Genomic DNA, 20133 nt, shown 5'->3' on the forward strand with positions numbered 1-20133 from the left:
TGTTTCAACCCAACTTTGGGTCAAATATGGACTAACCCAACTTTTGGGTTAAAACTTTGATTTAAAAATTTAACCCAACAGCTGGGTTAGTTCATATTTGACCCAACATTGGGTTGAAACAACCTAGCATTTTTAAAGTGTAAGAACAAGATCAGGACTAATCCCTGAGCGTATTGAGTCTGAGGTTCTGAAGAACACAAATCTGTACATTCCTACATTGAAGGAAATTCATGAACTGGAGGATATTTGGAGTAGCTCTAATGGGAACACAATAAAATGGACAAAGACTTGAGCTCAGTCTTTTTCCGGTTTACTCTCTTCACACAAACACTCATTAAAGGATTAGTTCACCCAAAAGATGAAAATGTTTCCAAACAGCTGATAAAAACATCACAATAATCCACAAGTAATCCACAGCACTCCAGTCCATCAGTTACCATCTGGAGAAGACAAAAGCTGAAACTAATCCATCAAGACTTTTTTAACTAAAATATGAGTTTATAATCCATAGTAACATCCTCCAGTGAAAAAGTGCATCTCCTGTTGTCTCTCGCATCAAAATCCAGCCATTAGAGCTGTTTAAATGCTGCTTGATCTGTGCAGATTTCTCTCCTGATTCAGACCAGACCACTTTTTCACTGAAGTGTTATTATGGATTATGGACTCGTATTTTAGTTCAAAACGTCTTAATGATGGATTTGTTTCAGCTTTTGTCTTCTCCAGATGTTAACTGATGGACTGGAGTGCTGTGGATTACTTGTGGATTATTGTGATGTTTTTATCAGCTGTTTGGACTCTCATTCTGACGGCACCCATTCACTGCAGAGAAGTGATGCAATGCTACATTTCTCTAAATCTGATAAAGAAACAAACTCATCCTAATCTTGGATGGCCTGAGGATGAGCACATTTTCAGCAAATTTTCATTTTGGGTTGAACTACTGCTTTAATGTAGTGTGATGCAATTTTTATGATCCCTCTTATTTAAAAAAAAAATTATGACAACTTTGCAGATTCAGCAAGGTACATGTAAACCTATGACCACAACTGTATATAAATAACATTGACTTGACTTGGTGTACACAGTATACATACTATATAAAGCATAAACAGTAAGAGTTTTATGGCAGTGTGCGATTACAGACCTCAATCCAGAGCGAATGCGGCGTGACGTTGGGTGGACGGGGCAGCGGTTGACTCTCTTCTGAAGCAGCTAAAGGATCGGCCTCCGACTCCGTCTCTGAGAACAAGCCCATCTTCAGCTCGACGGTCATCTGCCAGGCGGCCGCCATCTCACGCATGAACTGCACACACATGCAATGAGCACTGCGATCTAAGAGCACGCCACACTGTTATAATCCAGATTTACCTGGACTTCAATCCCATTGCGGGCAGCGAGCAGCCACTCCCAGCAGGCTATGGCCGTCTCCATTCCCTGCTCCGTGAACATCTTCAGAGGAGACCAGCAGAGATGATGCAGCAGCTGAAGATCCCAGTCTGAGACAGAGATGTTTGTGTGTCACTCAAACATGATCTGCATCCCAAACGGTCCATATGATCATCTGCGTGCTACCTTTAGTGCTGATAAGCAGCGCGGTCATCTTGAACATGTTCTGTGTGAAGGCGTCCGAGTCTTTGGCGACCAGAGCGTCACTCATCTGAGAAACCATCAGCTTGCTGAGGTTTGACTCACTGTGCGTCGCTTTGGCAAACTGAAGCATCCCAGCAACCTCAACATACACAGATACACTCGATCAATACATTACAGACACAAACATAAATCTCACAAAAACATATTTCACCCCAATTAAGCCTTAAAGTAAGCCTTTTTAATACCTTTAAAACGATTATATATTCAACATATATTATTAAGCAGTACAGCTAATACTACCATAAAGTACAAATCATTTGATGGTAAATATGAAATAAATTAACAATATATTATTTAAATGACAGAATGATGATTGAGTATAATGAGAATGAGAACCTTTTTTTTTTTTTTTACATTTCAGTAAGGAGAATTTTGAATAAAAGTGTGCATAACTCATAAAATTATTTTACAATGCATAAATAAATGTCTTAAATGCATCAATAAGTGCATAAATGTAAACAAAATGCATAAATAGTGCATAAATATCTAAATGAATAGATAAATGGATACATCTACAAATATGCATAAATAACTGCACAAATGTCTAAATGAATGCATACATCTAAAAAAAAGCATAAATGCATAAGTGCATAAATAAATGCATGAAAATTCATAAATGCACAAATAACTGAATAAACGTATAAATACATGCATAAATAAATAAGCACATAAATAAGTGCATAAATAAATGCAAAAACAAATCTAAAAATGCTTGAATGCATTAATAAAGGCATAATTGAATAAATAAAAAAAAGTGCATGAATAAATACTTGAATAAATGTTTAAATGTATGGATAAACTGCACAAATAACTGCATAAATATCTGAATACATGTATAAATAAGTGCATAAGTGCATTAGAGCATAAATAAGTGCATAAATAAGTACATAAATAAAGTGCTAATAAACACAAATAAACTGCATAAATCAATAAATAAAAACATAAATAAAAGAAGTTTTTTTTTTTATCATAAAAATAGACTTAATTTTCTTTATGCAAAATTATAAGAACATATAATTTCTTATTTCTTTCTTTTAATGTTTGGTGAAATATGAGTCATATGAAATATGTTCTCGTCAGTACTGGTGAGATTCACTCATAAACACCCAATTGAACGTGTTTACCTCTCCAGTGTAGCGATTCCGCAGGTTGAGCGACGCCATGAAGTTGGAGTAGTCCTTCTTCACACAGGTGGGCCGCTCCGTCAGCTGGGTAACCTGGGAATGATGGAAACTGACCAGTTAAAACATCCCACTACAAACATTACTAATGACATTTCTGACTAGAATATATCCATTCATCTATAAAGATATACTCTTATGAGCGTCAGGAGGAGCTGACCGCTCTACTGCGATGATAACAACATATACTGATTTATAAATGACAAATGAGTTACAGATGGAGCCAATGAAAGAAGTGAGGACAACAGTAACAGCACCAACCTGAGGAAAAGCTGCCTGGGGCGAGGGGGAGGAGCACACGACAGGCCACACCCACCAAACCCGCCGCCAGCCAATCATAGCACACACACAGATGAGTTAGCAGCCAGCGGTTAGCAGAGATGGAATGATGTAACGGCACAAATAAAGTGAATGACAAAATATTGGCCACAACACATTTACACATGACATGCTGCAAAATAACATCAGAACGCAAAGCATGCACAAAAACAACACATTTAAAAGGCCCAAAAAATAAAAAGCCAATAAGAGCCAAATTGATATGAACACAACAGTGCTAATGAATATTCATAAAGCATGATTGCAGGGATAATCAATATCACACAGCTGAAATGCAGTGAGTGCGTTAGCTGGGATCACGTCTGAAATACCTGGTTAGTTTTAAGCTGTATATTGTGAAAAACACTCTTCACAATACACATTGTTTCCAAGCAGCTTTACAGCAATTCATTCTGTTAATGACCTTAATGTGGACCTTAAAGTGCAGTGCATTGTGGGATACAGTACCTCATACAGTATACTCCGTTATACTGAAATGTAGCAGGTATAGTAAATATAGCAGGGCATCTGCTTCAATACATACAGAAAATTCACATCATAAATTGCTGTATGCATTATCTGCTAAAAGAGCTGTCAGGGTTTAAGACATTATTACTGCAAAAAATCTCTTCAAAGTTGCTTTGAAACAATGTGCATTATGAAAAGAGCTACGTAAAATTGGCTTGACAAATAAATAAAAATGAATATTTAAATTCATAATAATTGCATAATTGTATAAATGCAAATTAATATTCAAAAACATTATTTTAAAATAAGACTTTTTACATTTAGAATTGTGCTTAATTTTCAAAAATAATGTCAGTGCATATATAAATGCAATGAATAAATAAATGCATGTAAATTAATATAATGTTTTGACATTGAGATTTGTGTAAAAGTATGCTTAATTGTCAAAAATAATGTCATAATGTATACATAATTGCATAAATGCATGTACAAATAAATGCATATTAATATTAAAATATATTACATAAGAATCAGTTTTTTTACATTTATAATTGTATGGTTAATTGTCAAAAAATAATGCATGAATAACTGCATGTATAAATAAATGCATAAATGCATTAATATAAGCAATTTGTGTGTTCACATGATGTACAAATTCAGATGTTCTGTGAATCTTAAAGCAGTTCAAGATGTTTTGAATTTAGTGGATTTGAGTGAGCATGTGGACTTCTTCTAAAACGATTGAAGATTTTATTCCGATCCGCTAAAGACTCACTACCGTCTTACCTTAATCTGGCCAAACACCTCAGTTACCATCTCAGTAACCATCTACCGTAAGAGTACAGCAGTGATTAGCATCAGGACCTGTGTCTGTAACAGGGACTCAGGTCAGGTGTGTTTCTCACCCCCAGCGTTGTGCTCTGACGGTTGTATCCCGCGAAGCTGAGAATGCTCTCGGTAGCCATCGCCAAACCCGTGTGCTGAGACAAACCCGACAGCCAGTTCTGATGCTTGTTCAGATACTCCTGAGACAGACACAAACAGATTTTTTGAAAGAAATGAATACTTTTATTCAGCAAGGATGCATTAAATTGATCAAAAGCGACAGTAAAGACATTTATACTGTTACAAAAGATTTCAATTTCAAATAAATGCTGTTGTGTTGAACTTTCTATTAATCAAAGAATCCTGAAAAATAAAATGTATCAGTTTCCACAAAAATATCGGGCAGCACGACTGTTTCCAACGTTGATAATAATCAGAAATGTTTCTTGAGCAGCAAATCAGCATATTAGAATGATTTCTGAAGATCATGTGACACTGAAGACTGGAGTAATGATGCTGAAAATTCAGCTTTGATCACAGAAATAAATTACAGTTTAACATACATTCACACAGAATGTAGTAACTAACACTGCACCCAATTCACGGAGCCCATTATGGTAAAATATGTCTGGTGAAAGTGAGCATCTGTGCACGCTTTTTGAGGCTAATATTACCCATCTGCTTTAGATGACATTCACACAGAATGTAATAATACGACTCAAACTAACACTGCACCCAATTCACGGAGCCCATATGGTAAAATATGTCTGGTGAAAGTGAGCATCTGTGCACGCTTTTTGAGGCTAATATTACCCATCTGCTTTAGATGAACAGATTTTTTTTTTTTTCAGTAGTAAAAAGATTAAAAAATAAATAAAAACAAGAAATGTGCAGCTGAGGCTGCAACAGTTTATAAACGTATAAACAAAAGTAATAGTGCATTTTGATTCATTTAACAACATGCAAGCAGAAAATGACAAAGAGTTTGTGAAAATGCTTTACCAGTGAAGTTTATAATAGTTTATAATAAAACAATCAGATTAAACAAATATGTATATATTTATTTATTTATTTTATTTAGTCATTTATCAGACGCTTTTATCCAAAGCCTTAATAAAAGACCTATAGACATAATAAATCATGTAACAAATTAAAAGAAATAACAAATACAAATAATGCAAATCAAATGACAGTAGTTTATCACTAATCCTAAAAAATAACACTGAGCCAAACACACAACAACTTACTTACACATAGTAAGAAATGGTTATAAAAACTGAAACAGAAGCGAAACAAGTAGTAGGAAAGAGGAGATGCATACAGATGCGGTATGCAAAAAAAAACAAAAAAAGAATAAATAAATAAAACCTGATTTCTGGGACTTGATGTAAATGAGCATTTCAGGGCAATCTGGGTGATATAAACAGCTCGAGACACTCATCAGCCGTGAGCTGGTGTAGAGGCACACAGGTGAGTGCTCTGCAGCACTTTGAGGACAGGTGTGTGTTACATACTGTATATATACAAACACATTTATAAATTCAATATATATAGTCAAGTCAAGTCAAGTCACCTTTATTTATATAGCGCTTTTAACAATACAGATTGTGTCAAAGCAACTGAATCCAGGCTGTCTGCATGAATGCATGACCGTGCAACACATATGATCATAAATACCACATCTCAGACTCAAAGTACATACTTTTAGTGCATACTTATACTAACCTGGAGATGAGATTTGGTAACCGAAGCGGCCCATTTCATGGCCTCCTTCAAGATCTCTCCACAGCGGGCGGCAAAGTCCTTCACGATGCTCTGCACAAACACAAAAACCGTTTCAAAGCAGTGGACTCAGACTGAGCACATATCCTCGGCTCAGAAGCTGTGTCTGTCTCACCTCTCGCGCCTCATGCGTGTCTGGGACCGTTATTCTGTACGGAGTGTCGGGAATGTCGTAGTACGGCTGGTCCTTGTGGATGTCCTGTATAACAGCAGGTTGGGTTAAGAGACTGACGTGTGAGAGTGTAAATACTAGTAATATTGATCATGCATGTGCTGATTTCTGGATGTTTGCTGTACTGACGGCGCTCAGGGACAGAGACAGAGTCTGCAGGATGTCCAACATGGTCTTCAAAACTCTTCCACTCCACAGAAGATGAGGAAACCTAGAGGACAAACACGGATTTGAGAGATTTGAGCTTTTAATATTATTGTATATGACTATATTATTATTATTACTACCTATTATTATTATTATTATTACTATGACCTATTATTATTATTATTATTATTATTACTACCTATTATTATTATTATTATTACTACGACCTATTATTATTATTATTACTACCTATTATTATTATTACTACCTATTATTATTATTATTATTACTACGACCTATTATTATTATTATTACTACCTATTATTATTATTACTACCTATTATTATTATTACTACCTATTATTATTATTACTACCTATTATTATTATTACTACCTATTATTATTATTACTACCTATTATTATTATTACTACCTATTATTATTATTACTACCTATTATTATTATTACTACCTATTATTATTATTATTATTACTACTACAACCTATTATTATTATTATTATTATTATTACCTATTATTATTATAAATTATTACTATTATTGCAACAAAAACAACTATTATTATTCTCTATTATTATAGTTATTATTAATAATATTGATGTTCAATTACAAAAATTAAATCGATAAAGAAATTACTATAGCAATACTACTATTGTAAATAAAATACTAAAAATGAGCATTTAATAATAATAATAATAATAATGGTTGTTGTTGTTGTTAGATTACAATAAAAAAATAATTAAATATAGCAATTAAAATCTGGTAATAAAATACCACTAAAATGAGTATTTAATTAGTATTATTGATTATTATTATTACTACCTATTATTCTCTATTATTATAGTTATTATTAATATTATCGATGTTCAATTACAAAAATTAAATCGATAAACAAATTACTATAAAAATACTACTATTGTAAATAAAATACTAAAAAGGAGCATTTAATAATAATAATTATTATTATTATTGTTGTTGTTAGATTACAATAAAAAATAATTAAATATAGCAATTAAAATCTGGTAATAAAATACCACTAAAATGAGTATTTAATTAGTATTATTGATTATTATTATTACTACCTATTATTCTCTATTATTATAGTTATTATTAATATTATTAATGTTCAATTACAAAAATTAAATCGATAAAAGAATTATTATTATTAATTATTACTATTATTATTGCTACGAAAACAACTATTATTATTATTTACTATTATTATAGTTGTTATTATTAATATTATTGATGTTAAATTACAAAAATTAAATTGATAAATTACTATAGCAATACTACTATTGTAAATAAAATACTAAAAATTAGTAAAATCTGGTAATAAAATACTACAACATTTTTTTTATTTAAATTTAAAACCAACAACTATTATTATTATTATTATTAATATTATTAATTTCAATAAAGAAATATTTTACTATAGCAATAATATTACTGTAACAAAAATAATAAAAAAATAATTACTACTACTGTTGTTTTTGTTAAATTACAAAAATCAGTTAAAGATATATATTTTTTTACAGTAATACTACTAATGTTATAAAAAATATTTGTATTTAACGAGTATTTATTAATACAGTTATTTTACAAAACAACAGTAAAATGACAATACTAATATTTATGTCTGTTTTAATTTCTTTACTTTTATACATTAAACCACAGAGCTTTTATTTTGGCGGCAAACTGCAGGGAGACCTTAAATCTTAAAACATATTTATACACAATTCTCATTACTAGTTTGGGAAGACGTTTGGTGCATTTTGCATTTTCATAAGCAACAAACTTTGTGTGAGAAGCGTTGAAAAAAGCACAACAACTACACGGACCTCACAAATATTGGGTGAAATTGTTCAGTTTACATCACGAGTGATGCTGTCTAGGTCGGGAGTTCGAGAACTAGAGAATGTGTGGATAACGTTACGTTTCTGCGAGTCCTGAGAGGTATTTATCTGCGACCCTGCGGATCCTCTTGTGGGTGTGGTTAAAGTTGACCAATAGGAACTGAGCGTGGCGCTCCAGCTCCTCCTCGTGCTCTTTAGTCTTGGGCTGAAACGGCAATCAATGCGACTGTCAATAATGAGCGATCAATAATGCATTCAGTTCAGTGCTGAGAGATCCTTCAAACGCTCGACTCACTTTCTCAGCCATCATCTGCAGGAAAACCTCGAAGACTTTATCACCCACACAAATCACACACTGCATCATGCCTGCACACCAAGAGAGAGACACTTATTTGCAACGATATCGCTTTGACAAAGTTAAGCATCAGAAGAGTGTTCTTTACTTGGCCATGAAGTTTCCTGAAGATCATGTGATTAGACTCACGATCCTTTCTTTCTTGTATGTGAGCTTCAAAACTAAGAAACTAAGAGTCTCCACATGTTTCCATTCATTTCCTCAAATTGGTTCAATCTGTCCATTTCAATTAAATGACTCAAAACTTGATTCAGTGACTGGTTTGCATCTTCTTTCAAATTCTTGGACATCTCTGTATTGAAGAATGAGAATAAGAACAGTGCTGTCTCTGTGTTGTTTATAATAATAATAATAATAATGCAAGTAAATCTTGCTGTCTATTGTTAGAATGGAATATGATTCTTCATGTTTTGACAGTGTGGGAATTGTTTAACTCAACTTTTACTTTAGTTTACTTCTTATAGTGAATATTTTGAACTTACTAAATGAAATACTAAATCAATATTAAAGTCAGATTGTGATTAGACTAGTTTCACAAACCTTAGATGAGTGAGTTAAGACAGAGATGATTCAATAACATTAATTAGTCGATTTCAACGAATTGATTCAACACATTCTCTCAAAATAAATTGTGTTCATGTTGCATTTCTCATATCAAAATGTAGGTAAATATCATTGTTTATTGTCATATTGGTCCATATACACTACCAGTCAAAAGTTATTGAAGAGTAAGATTTTTAATGTTTTTTAAAGAAGTCTCTTCTGCTCACCAAGCCTGCATTTATTTGATCAGAAATACAGCAAAAGCAGTAATATTGTGAAATATTTTTACTATTTAAAATAACTGCTCTCTATTTGAATATATTTTAAAATGTAATTTATTTCTGTGATGCGCAGCTGTATTTTCAGCATCATTACTCCAGTCTTCAGTGTCACATGATCTTCAGAAATCATTCTAATATGCTGATTTACTGCTCAAAAAACATTTATTATTATTATTAATATTTAAAACAGTCGAGTACATTGGGGGGGGGGTAGTAATGATGCTAAAAAAAATCAGCTTTGAAATCACAGGAATAAATTACATTTTAAAATATATTCAAATAGAAAGCAGTTCTTTTAAATAGTAAAAATATTTCACAATATTACTGCTTTTGCTGGATTTCTGATCAAATAAATGCAGGCTTGGTGAGCAGAAGAGAAATCAGTTTGTTACCGTTCAAAAACTTTTGACTGGTAGTGTAGATATAAATGAATACATATGATTCTTCATGTACGCTTAATGAAAAACATAGGCTACTTTGATTAATTGCAACTAGATTTTTGCTTCTTGCCGTAAACATTTTTGAATCTACTAAAATCAACAACATTAAATTCTGTCATGTTTCTGACCTGATTTGTCTTTCTGGATGGCTTTGTCCTCAAAGTATCTGAACATCACCTGGAAGCGGTCGGCATCATTTGAGTGCAGCATCCTGAGGAAGAGAACGATTAATACACAGAGAGACGCACAGGTAGGGAAATGATGCATGAAATCACCACAATGAGACGAGCTGGAGGAAGGAATGCGTCTCTAACCTCATATACTCCAGCCGGTACACAGACAGCAGGTAAGTGCACATGGCAAAGTCGAGTTTATTGATGAGGGCGGCGGCTTCAGGTGACGGATCCAACAAATTAATGATGGTGCTGCGCAGTTCACTTAACTCCGCCTTCAAAAGGAGATGGGTAACACTTCATTTTGATATTCCACTAACTATAAGCAACATTGCTACTACATGTCAGCTAGCAGTCATTAGAGTATTAGTAGACTGTCTGCTCACACTTTATTTTGATGGTTCCTCAACAGACATTGTAGTAACTATAAATAACTTTGCAACTACTTATTCTACTAACCCTAACCATTGCATAACAGTTTACAAATACTCTAATGAGAGTTAGCTGACATGCAAGGTTTCTTATAATTAGTCCACTTTAGACATTCGACTATCGAAATAAAGTGTAACCAGGAGATTTTTTAACAAACAAAATACAAGCCATATACAGAAACCATTATATACTGTATACTGCATGCTATTTTTGTAAAATGGCATGTAAAACCGTATGCAAGGATAAAGTGGTTCACAACATTGTTGTCACATGATCGAAACACGTGGCATGTTCAGTCAATGGCACCAAGTTAATTTCTCAGAAATAAATTTGGTTGCTTTGCATTTTTGATCAATTTTTCTTATAAAACTGTTGGGAGTTAAATCAAATAAGTCAATAAGCTAAATCTTAAAACTTATCATCTAGCAAGTGAAAATCATGCATCTAATAACTTACATTAATATTAATGCATTTATCCAAAGTGACAAAAGCAATCTGTCAAAGACCCAACAATATTCATAATATATAATGCCAGGTTTGTTTGCAAAACCTGAAGTAGCAGCACATCTGATTTGAGGAGCACAAACACTGCACCTACACACTCAACTTTAACACTTAGCGTTAGAGAAAATAGTTTTATAGATTTTTGACTTAAAGGTGGGGTAAGCGATTTTTCAAAAACGGGATCGTTCACACAAAATTTTTTTTTAATTCTGTCATCATTTTCTCACCCTCAAGTTGTTCCTGAGTTTCTTTTTTTCTGCACATAAGAAGATATTCTGAAGAATGCTGGTAACCAAACAGTTGACGGTAGCCATTGACTAATATAGTATGGAAAAACACATACTATGGAAGTCAATGGCTACCGCCAACATTTTGGTTACCTACATTCTACAAAATATCTTCTTTAGTGCTCAGCAAAGAAAGACACCCATACAGGTTTGGAGTAAATTCAGGGTGAGTAAATTATGTAAGAATTTTAATTTTTAGGCGAACGATCCTTTTAACACCTGGAGGCTGTAAAACAGCACAGAGACAGTGAGAGATCGTTGGGATACCGGAGTAACCGTGTCGTTCTTCAGAGCCGAGTTGTACTGGAGCTCTGAACGCAGCGGTTCTCCACTGGGGAACGTGAGCAGTGGAGATTTTGTGGCGATTTCACACACTCCCTCGTACCATTCCTCAGGCCACAGACCTAAAACACACACAGACACAATCCTGTAGAAATACTCTCTCCTCAGGTTATGAGATCCTACAACAGCAAACCATACACGAGACTGTGGATGTGGTGAATTCATGCTTAAATGCTGTCAGTGATGCTGATTTATTTTATTTCCTTACCAGAACCTTCCACAGCAAAACCCATGACCACAGAATAGAGCCAGAAATCTCTAAAGAGCTTCTGAAGGCGAGGTTTGGCCTCTTTAATGGGAGGCAACCGGCGGGTCAACTGCATACAATCGAACACAAGACACAATTAATTTAACTTAAAATTTAGAAACATTATGAAAATGTTGGTAGTTCTTTTAAAGAATTATATCCAACAACAAAAAAAAGCTGCCACTGTTTGTGCATTTCAAGTTTTTTTTCCCCAATTCCATTTATTAAACAAAAAATAATTACACAAATAAATAATAAAATAATGATAAAACTAAAATGTAAATAATAAAGAAAATGAATAAAATAATTGCATTTAAAAATAAAATAACTGTTACTATACTATTTATTGTATCACATCAGGGATTTGTTTATAGTCATTGTTTAACATTCCACATTATCTGCTTGCATTGCCAAAAAAAAAACCCCTGCAATTTCATATCGCTAAATGCATCTACTTTTCCCTCAAAGTATAAATATATGTCAGTTTATCCAAAGCAAGATTACATGACATTTCTTCAATCCACTGAGTGCTTTTCCATGCACTTTTAGAACTAAAATCTATAAGCTAACATTTACTAAATTTACTAAAGTTAAACATCCAATTTAGCCTCCAAGGAAACACCCTCTTCAGTCAGATCACAGATCATATCAAGAACTTTTTCCAGAAAAACTGCAACTCTCTGCATACAATGAAACGGTGTGCCAGTTTCCTCAATAGATTTTATACAGTTGTCAGGTATATTAGGATAAAAGCTCTTATAAGTCCTAAGAGGCCATTTACAGTGTATTTGTATTAATTTGCACCTAGTATTAATGTATTGAGTGCATATCAAGGGTTAATTGAGTCAGATGAAGGTCTGTGAGGACTGTTTGAACTCGCTGCTGTTTGATCAGTGAAGAGCCACTTCAAAGTCCAGCCGGAGAACGAATCCACAAACAGACCGTCCACACACACAAAAACACAGAGATTCCAGAGGGACAGAGCAGGTAAGCAGCTCAAACTAGCATTAAAGATTTCATAAGACTGTTGACACTGGTGTGATGTTTCTGAGATCAAGCTAAGGAAGTAACCAAAGGCAAAAATTTAACAATCACTGAAAAGCACTGAAAAAATTAATTGATTGTTCTGGATACTGGGTGTCCCCATAACTGTCTATAGTGGTCACAGCTTAGGATTTACTTCATTTACAAGTCACTTTGGATCAGTGTTGTTATTGTTAACAAAAATCTGTAATATTGAGAAAAAAAAGAAATAAAATGGAAATAAAATAAATTTAAAAAATGAAATTAATATTAAATAGGTTTCCTTGCCAGCTAACTAAAAATAGTAGTTGAAGCATGAAAACAATAGAAAATAAAAAACAAACTATAAAAAAAAAAACATGTATAAAACAAACTGAAATTAAAATGAATACTAACAATATTAAAAATAATAAAATTTATTAAATTGTAAAAAACACCATAACAGTATATTAATGTGGCACTATTAAATTAACACTACTTTGGATAAAAGCATCTGCTAAATTAATAAATGTAAATGTTTACATGGCATATGAGCATTGTGTGCTATATTTCAGAGAAATGTCTGTGTAATATATATGTACATTTGTCAATCGTTCAGTATTCCCATGTGTGCATTTTTCCATAGGATGTGGTTCGTTCCAGTTATAGTTGTAGTCTCTCTCCTGAGCAGCCCCGCTCTGGCTGGGGTCAAAGACCTCAGCTCACACTTTGACGGAAGTGAGAAGGAAAAGTTGGTGGATGTCCGTGGACTTTCTCCAAATGGAGAGAACACAGACATGGAGTCCATTCCTTTGGACTTCCATCGGGAGAATACAGTCACAAATGACCTCCCTCTGGAAGGGCTGGAAGATGAAGACTACATCGACTTCGATAAGATCTTGGCGGAGGGTGAGGATGACTATAGTGAAGGCGACCATATAGACGAGATTTCCACTCCTGCTCCTGACCTGGACCTCTTTGGGGAGCCCAGTGACCCCAAAATACGCCGAGCACGCTTGTTGCGGCTCTTCCATGGGCGAACTCGTCTGCAGCGCATCAACGTGGTCAACACCCGCTTCGGGTGCCGGCTTTATCGGAAACTGCGCAATCGACTTAACCAGACGGACAACATTCTGCTCGCTCCTGTCGGGATCTCCATTGCGATGGGCATGATGGCTCTGGGAGTCGGCCCAACCGCTCACGAACAACTCTACCAAACTCTCGGATTTGCTGAATTTGTCAATGCCAGCACTCATTACGATAACTCGACCGTGCACAAGCTGTTCCGCAAACTCACGCACAGGCTCTTCCGACGGAACTTCGGCTACAACTTACGCTCCGTTAATGACCTGTACGTGAAAAGAAACATCCGCATACAGGAGGCTTTCCGTAGCGATGCAAAGACGTACTACTTCGCCGAGCCACAGTCTGTGGACTTTGCCGACCCGGCCTTCCTTGTGAAGGCCAACCAGCGCATTCAGAAGATCACCAAAGGTCTGATAAAGGAACCGCTGAAGAGCGTAGACCCCAATATGGCAGTGATGCTCCTGAACTACCTTTACTTCAAAGGTGAATCGATTCTAGCCTATTCAAAGACTGAAACTCTTTAGGACTAATGGTTTAATCCTTCATTTGAATAATCTGCCCTCAATCCTAGAGCAAAGAATAATGTACTATGTGAAATGCTTTGTGTACTACCATTGAGTTCAATATTGAGCATTCAGTTTGATGTTAGCCTGACTAAATAGACCAGCATCTTGACTAGGTCAACCGAACTTCATGGCTGTGCTGGTTCGCCAATTTGACCTGCACCAAACCAACATAAACCAGCACAATTACAGCCTAAGCTGTAGTGATGTGTCGTTCGCGATCGAGCCGGCTCTAAGAGCCGATTCTTTGTAGCGAACGAGAAGAGCCGACTCCCGTCGGGGAGAACCGAATCTTCAACCAGAGCCTTCTATTTCAGGCCAATTTAGCAATTGTGAATGGTTTGTGTGTTGATAAGCAATTTTTTATTTAGTGTTCTCAAAAACCTTATTTTTATGCATTTTTTCGTTACAAAAAAAAACACATGCGGCTAATCACATGGGAGGACAGACTAGGATCATACCATTATGTGAAAGAAGGAATGGTGACACAAGCTCTGAAGATAGCGAGTGTAGTGGTACAGGCCAGATACACAGAGCGACAGAGAGAGACGGGGGAGCCGGATTTATATGCAAGCACGTTGGTTAAGGTAATGGTAGGAAGACACTGCATTGTTGCAACATCGGTCCTCTCAGAGAGAATCTTTTCAAAAACAGGACAAATAATCACAGAGAGGAGAAATCGCATCAGCACATCTAAGCTGAAGCATCTGATATTTCTGAATGCCAACCTGCACTAAAGACTAAAGTGTTATTATTCAAGTTTTATTAAAATGTTAAATAATAGTATGTGTGTAATTTTTTGTTTTGTAACGAAAAAAAAAAAGCATAAAAATAAGGCTTTTATGAAAACACTGAATAAAAAATTGCTTACCAACACACAAACCATTCACAATTGCTAAATTGGGCTAAAATATAAGGCTCAGAGTGATACTAAATGAAGAGCCATTTGGGAGCCATAAGAGTCAGCTCTTCTAAGGGAGCCGAGCCAAAAGAGCCGAATCTTTGAAAAGAGCCAAACTTCCCATCACTACTAAGCTGGTCTTTTCAACAGGGAAACCTGTAGATCAGTGAAGCCAACCCTGCTCTTGGAGGGCTACCTTACTTCAGACTTCAGTCACAACCCTGCCCAAAACACTTGGCCGTAATTTTCTACTACTCTTGAGCACATTGATTAGCTGGTGAATAGGAACTTCTGTCTCAAGCAGGGGTGTCCACTCCCACTCCTGAAGGGCCAATGTCCTGCAGAGTTTAGCACTAACACACCTGCCTGGACGTTTCTTTTGATGCTGAAGACCTTGATTAGCTAGTTCAGGGGCCAGTTGCATAAACATAGACATTATGTTAAGACTGTGTCTTACAAACTAGTTCGACCAACTAGCAGTTAGCCAAGGGGTAATCAGTCTTATTTTTTGGATTCACATTAGACCAGTCTACCTTTTTGTAACGGACTTTAAAAAGTTATGACCAGACTTAGATGACTAACTTTTTAAGACTAGTCTAAACCGTTTATGCAACCCGCCCCAGGTGTGTTTAATGAAAGTGAGAACTAAACTCTGCAGGAAGATGCCCTCCGGAAGCAGGACTGACTACCCCAACTGCAGATATTTGGTGAATAGGAACTTCTGTCTCAACTAGGGGTGTCCAATCCTGCTCCTGAAGGGTCCATTTCCTGCAGAGTTTAGCTCTAATACATGTGCCTGGAAGTTTCTTGTGATCCTCAAGACCTTGATTAGCTAGTTCAGGTTTCATTAATGAGGGCGAGATCCAAACCCTGCAGGAAGATAGTCCTCCGGGAACAGGGCTGACTACTCCAGCTGTAGATTTTTAGTGAATAGGAACTTCTGTCTCAACCAGGGGTGTTCAATCTTGCTCCTAAAAAGTCAGTATCCTGTAGAGTTTAGTTCTAACACATGTACCTGGAAGTTTCTTGCTATCCCGAAGACCTTGATTAGTTGGTTCAGGTGTTTTTTAAGCCATCTACACGCTGCATGATTTTAGCAATCCTATAAGATCATTGCAAATCACACTGTGCAACATGGATCTGATAATCTTGGGTACGACATGCATGCAGACTGTATGATGATGACACCTATTGACTCGTACGCTACGACGTACGTTACTATAGAAGAATAAAATGTCATCAGCATGCGCTAGTGGTAAACAAAAAGAGCATGATGAATCACACTTTGGCAGTTGTAGTTTTTATATGTAATGAAAAAAGTGGAAGCGGCGAAAGAGGAAGGGATAAGAGCTTGATGTAAGCAGTTTTAAGTTTTAGCGCCGTGCCGCGTTGATTTCATGTCACATCTTTATTGGCTGGACAGTAAAAGTGGGTCGTAGCACTGTGATGATCATGCTGAATTTCTGACACTGTCAGAAAATGATCATAGGCTATCTTTGATCACAAGTCGTGCAGTGTGTCTCGGGCTTAATGAGGGCAAGAACTAAACTAAGCAGGAAGATGGCCCTCTTGGAGCAGCACTGACTACCACAGCTGTAGAAATTTGGTAAACCGGAACTGTTGTCTCAATCAGGGGTGTCCAATCCTGCTCCTGGAGAATCACTTTCTTGCAGAGTGTAGCTCCAACACATATGCCTGAAAGTTTCTTGTGATCCTGAATTCATTTGCTGGTTCAGGTGTGTTTAATTAGGGCTAGAGCTAAACTCCGCTGGAAGGTGGCCCTCCAGAAACAGGACTGCACACCCCTTCTTTAAACAGATTAGAATTCATAAGGAATAATATCACATACAACTTTGAAATAACACAACCTTATGTTTTCACTGGTACAACAAACGCAGGTACGTGGGAGCAGAAGTTCCCGAAGGAACTGACACACTACCGGCAATTCCGTGTCAATGAGAAAAAGCAAGTGCGTGTACCCATGATGCAGAACAAAGGAAGCTACCTGGCAGCGGCCGATCACGAGCTCAACTGCGACATACTGCAGCTGCCCTACACCGGAAACATCAGCATGATCATCGCTGTTCCTCAGAAACTCTCTGGAATGAGATCCCTGGAGCAGGAGGTCTCCCCAACTCTGATCAATAAGTGGCTTAACAACATGACCAACAGGTAAAGCACTAGCCGTAGGTGTGAGACCAAGTTACAAACAAGTCAGCAAGGCACTTTAATGTCCCTGACTCAATTAAGTGCTTAAGATGATTTAACATGAAGTTAGACAAGTTCCTGGATAGATATCCTTGTTGCTTATGGAACAACACTGCTATCAACCTCTTAGATACTAGAGTTAAGTTCAGGGTTAACCAGTATTACCCTATCATTTCCCTGAATTTCCACTTTTAGTGGTACTTTATGGTTTGGAATATATTTGGTCTTTGGTTTACAGTTAGGGTTAGAGTTAGAGCTTGGTAAGAATGTTGATCCAGAAATACTTCCTACTCGGCTAAATCATTCTCCAGTTGTCTTTTTGGCTTTGTATGGTCTTAAAATGTTTCTCTGGTAGGACTCGTGAGGTGGTTTTCCCTCGGTTTAAGCTGGAGCAGAACTATGACTTGATTGAGCACCTGACGGAAATGGGCTTGACGGACCCGTTTACTGAAAAGGGTGACTTTTCCCCAATGACTTCCGAGAAGGTCATCATCAACTGGGTAAGAGAAGAACTGACAAATTCAACTCGTAACTTGTTCAACACCTTCTGTTGTGTCGAGAGCACTTTAGGTCGCCTACGCCTAATCTCCTACAAAAACATACTCTTTGACCTTTCATTGCACCATCATAACCTTCTTTCCTGCAAACCTCCTTCTCTTCTCTCTCAGTTTAAGCATCAGGGCACCATTACAGTGAATGAAGAAGGTACAGAGGCCGCAGCAATGACAAGTATCGGATTCATGCCTTTATCAACACAGACGCGTTTCATCGTGGACCGCCCCTTCCTCTTCCTCATCTACGAGCATCGCACGGGCTGCGTTGTGTTCATGGGACGTGTGGTAGACCCTTCACAGAGTTAATCAGATGCACATACACAATACAGCCGTGCAATGGCCGATGCATCACTGTATAACAATGAAACTAAAGCGTTAGCCAAATAAGCGGATGAGAATGATGGTTATTTTGTTTTATCAAGTAAAGTGAGTTTTGTAAAGAAATGCTAGTGAAATTTAAATACTGATTTAATCAACTGATAAACATCTGTGTATTTTTGAAGCAGAACGTGTTGTTAAATAAAATAACTCAGAGGACTGGATTACTGAATTAATCTGTTTAAAGAGTGAATAAAAACAACGCTCGAGTACACCAACAACATGGCAGAACATTTTGCAAGCTAAGTAAATATTTGTCAGAGAAGTTAAAGTCTAACCACAGGCGCTCAAGATCTAATTACAATTTCTAGACATACACATGAATAATGAAGCATCCAACAAGAGCAGAAAGAGCTCTTGCATTTGCATTTATACAAAAAAAACAGTATCTCATTACAAAAAAGGAGCAAGATTGATCTAAGTTTTTGTAGACAAAATCTTTGATTAGTTACTTTTATGCTTTCGAAAAATTTACTCTTTGATCTTCAAAAGCACGCTAGCCCTAAGAGAGCTCATAAATCATTTAAAGGGACTGAACAGGAAAACATTTTTCCTTCCATTAACATTTGCATACTATATCCGATGTAAAACAGGCCCAGAAGAAAATATTGCTACTCTTATTTTTGTTTCAATGTGATAAAGCACTCGGTAATCACATTTGTCAAAGTTACTTACCAAAATACTTATTTATACAATTTAATAGAAAACTAAAAATATATGTAATATTTATATTTAAAAGCAATTTTCTTTATGGCCTTTAAATATTATAATAAATATAATTTATAATATTATAATTTCATATTATTTATAATATTGTAATTGTAATATTATTCTATTAAATGACATTAAATAAAGTGTATTGAATATTTTGTTAATACAAAATAATTACTTTAATTCCAAAAGCATAATTTATGCTTGCAGCACCTCCCCTTAAATAAAATGCATATAAAAGAATGAAATGAGATTCGGCTGTTTAAATACCGTGAGTGTGTGTCTGTGTGTCTTACCACAGCGATTACAGGTATGAGGACGCCTAGATTACCAGCACTGCTGGACGCCTAGAAAATAAAATAATAACTAAATTAAAACAACATTCAAGACACACTGAAACATTCCAGAATCCTATATGTGACCCTGGAGCACAAAAGCAGTCTTGAGTCGCTGGGGTATATTTGTAGCAATAGCCAACAATACATTGCATGGGTCAAAATTACTGATTTTTCTTTTATGCCAAAAATCATTAGGATATTAAGTAAAGATCATGCTCCATGAAGATATTTTGTAAATTTTCTACTGTAAATATCTCAAAACTTAATTTTTGATTAGTAATATGCATTGCTAAGAACTTTATTTGGACAACTTTAAAGGCACCCTCAGATTTCAGATTTTCAAATAGTTGTATTTCGGCCAAATATTGTCCT

At 35.7% G+C, this 20133-nt stretch overlaps 2 protein-coding genes across 2 annotated transcripts in view; one reads left to right on the forward strand and one right to left on the reverse strand.

Annotated features, from left to right (window-relative positions):
- Window positions 1-20133, reverse strand: part of LOC107722847 (phosphatidylinositol 4-kinase alpha-like) — a 58258-nt gene that overhangs the window by 22488 nt on the left and 15637 nt on the right. Inside the window, exons 18-32 of the mRNA XM_016531342.1 lie at window positions 19720-19770; window positions 11982-12090; window positions 11699-11835; window positions 10350-10483; window positions 10164-10246; window positions 8712-8782; window positions 8497-8621; window positions 6526-6607; window positions 6340-6423; window positions 6168-6257; window positions 4523-4642; window positions 2775-2867; window positions 1573-1729; window positions 1369-1496; window positions 1145-1303 (exon numbers count right to left, since the gene is read on the reverse strand). Coding sequence (XP_016386828.1) covers window positions 1145-1303; window positions 1369-1496; window positions 1573-1729; window positions 2775-2867; window positions 4523-4642; window positions 6168-6257; window positions 6340-6423; window positions 6526-6607; window positions 8497-8621; window positions 8712-8782; window positions 10164-10246; window positions 10350-10483; window positions 11699-11835; window positions 11982-12090; window positions 19720-19770 — 1623 coding nt within the window. The remainder of the gene's footprint in view (window positions 1-1144; window positions 1304-1368; window positions 1497-1572; window positions 1730-2774; window positions 2868-4522; window positions 4643-6167; window positions 6258-6339; window positions 6424-6525; window positions 6608-8496; window positions 8622-8711; window positions 8783-10163; window positions 10247-10349; window positions 10484-11698; window positions 11836-11981; window positions 12091-19719; window positions 19771-20133) is intronic.
- On the forward strand, window positions 12920-18933 carry LOC107722856 (heparin cofactor 2-like). The gene is made up of 5 exons (XM_016531348.1): window positions 12920-13007; window positions 13669-14591; window positions 17471-17744; window positions 18136-18280; window positions 18449-18933. The coding sequence occupies exons 2-5, from the start codon at window positions 13670-13672 to the stop codon at window positions 18638-18640; spliced, it is 1533 nt and encodes a 510-aa protein (XP_016386834.1). The 5' UTR covers window positions 12920-13007; window position 13669; the 3' UTR covers window positions 18641-18933.

This window comes from Sinocyclocheilus rhinocerous, unplaced genomic scaffold (genome assembly GCF_001515625.1).
Source record: "Sinocyclocheilus rhinocerous isolate Xijiao unplaced genomic scaffold, SAMN03320098_v1.1 scaffold1596, whole genome shotgun sequence".
Taxonomy (NCBI): Eukaryota; Metazoa; Chordata; class Actinopteri; order Cypriniformes; family Cyprinidae; genus Sinocyclocheilus; species Sinocyclocheilus rhinocerous.

Coding starts and splice junctions, on each gene's coding strand:
- LOC107722856 (XM_016531348.1), top strand. CDS start 13,670: ATGTGGTTCGTTCCAGTTATAGTTGTAGTCTCTCTCCTGAGCAGCCCC. Junction 14,592..17,470: donor GAACTACCTTTACTTCAAAG/GTGAATCGATTC, acceptor CAACAAACGCAG/GTACGTGGGAGCAGAAGTTC. Junction 18,281..18,448: donor AGAAGGTCATCATCAACTGG/GTAAGAGAAGAA, acceptor CTTCTCTCTCAG/TTTAAGCATCAGGGCACCAT.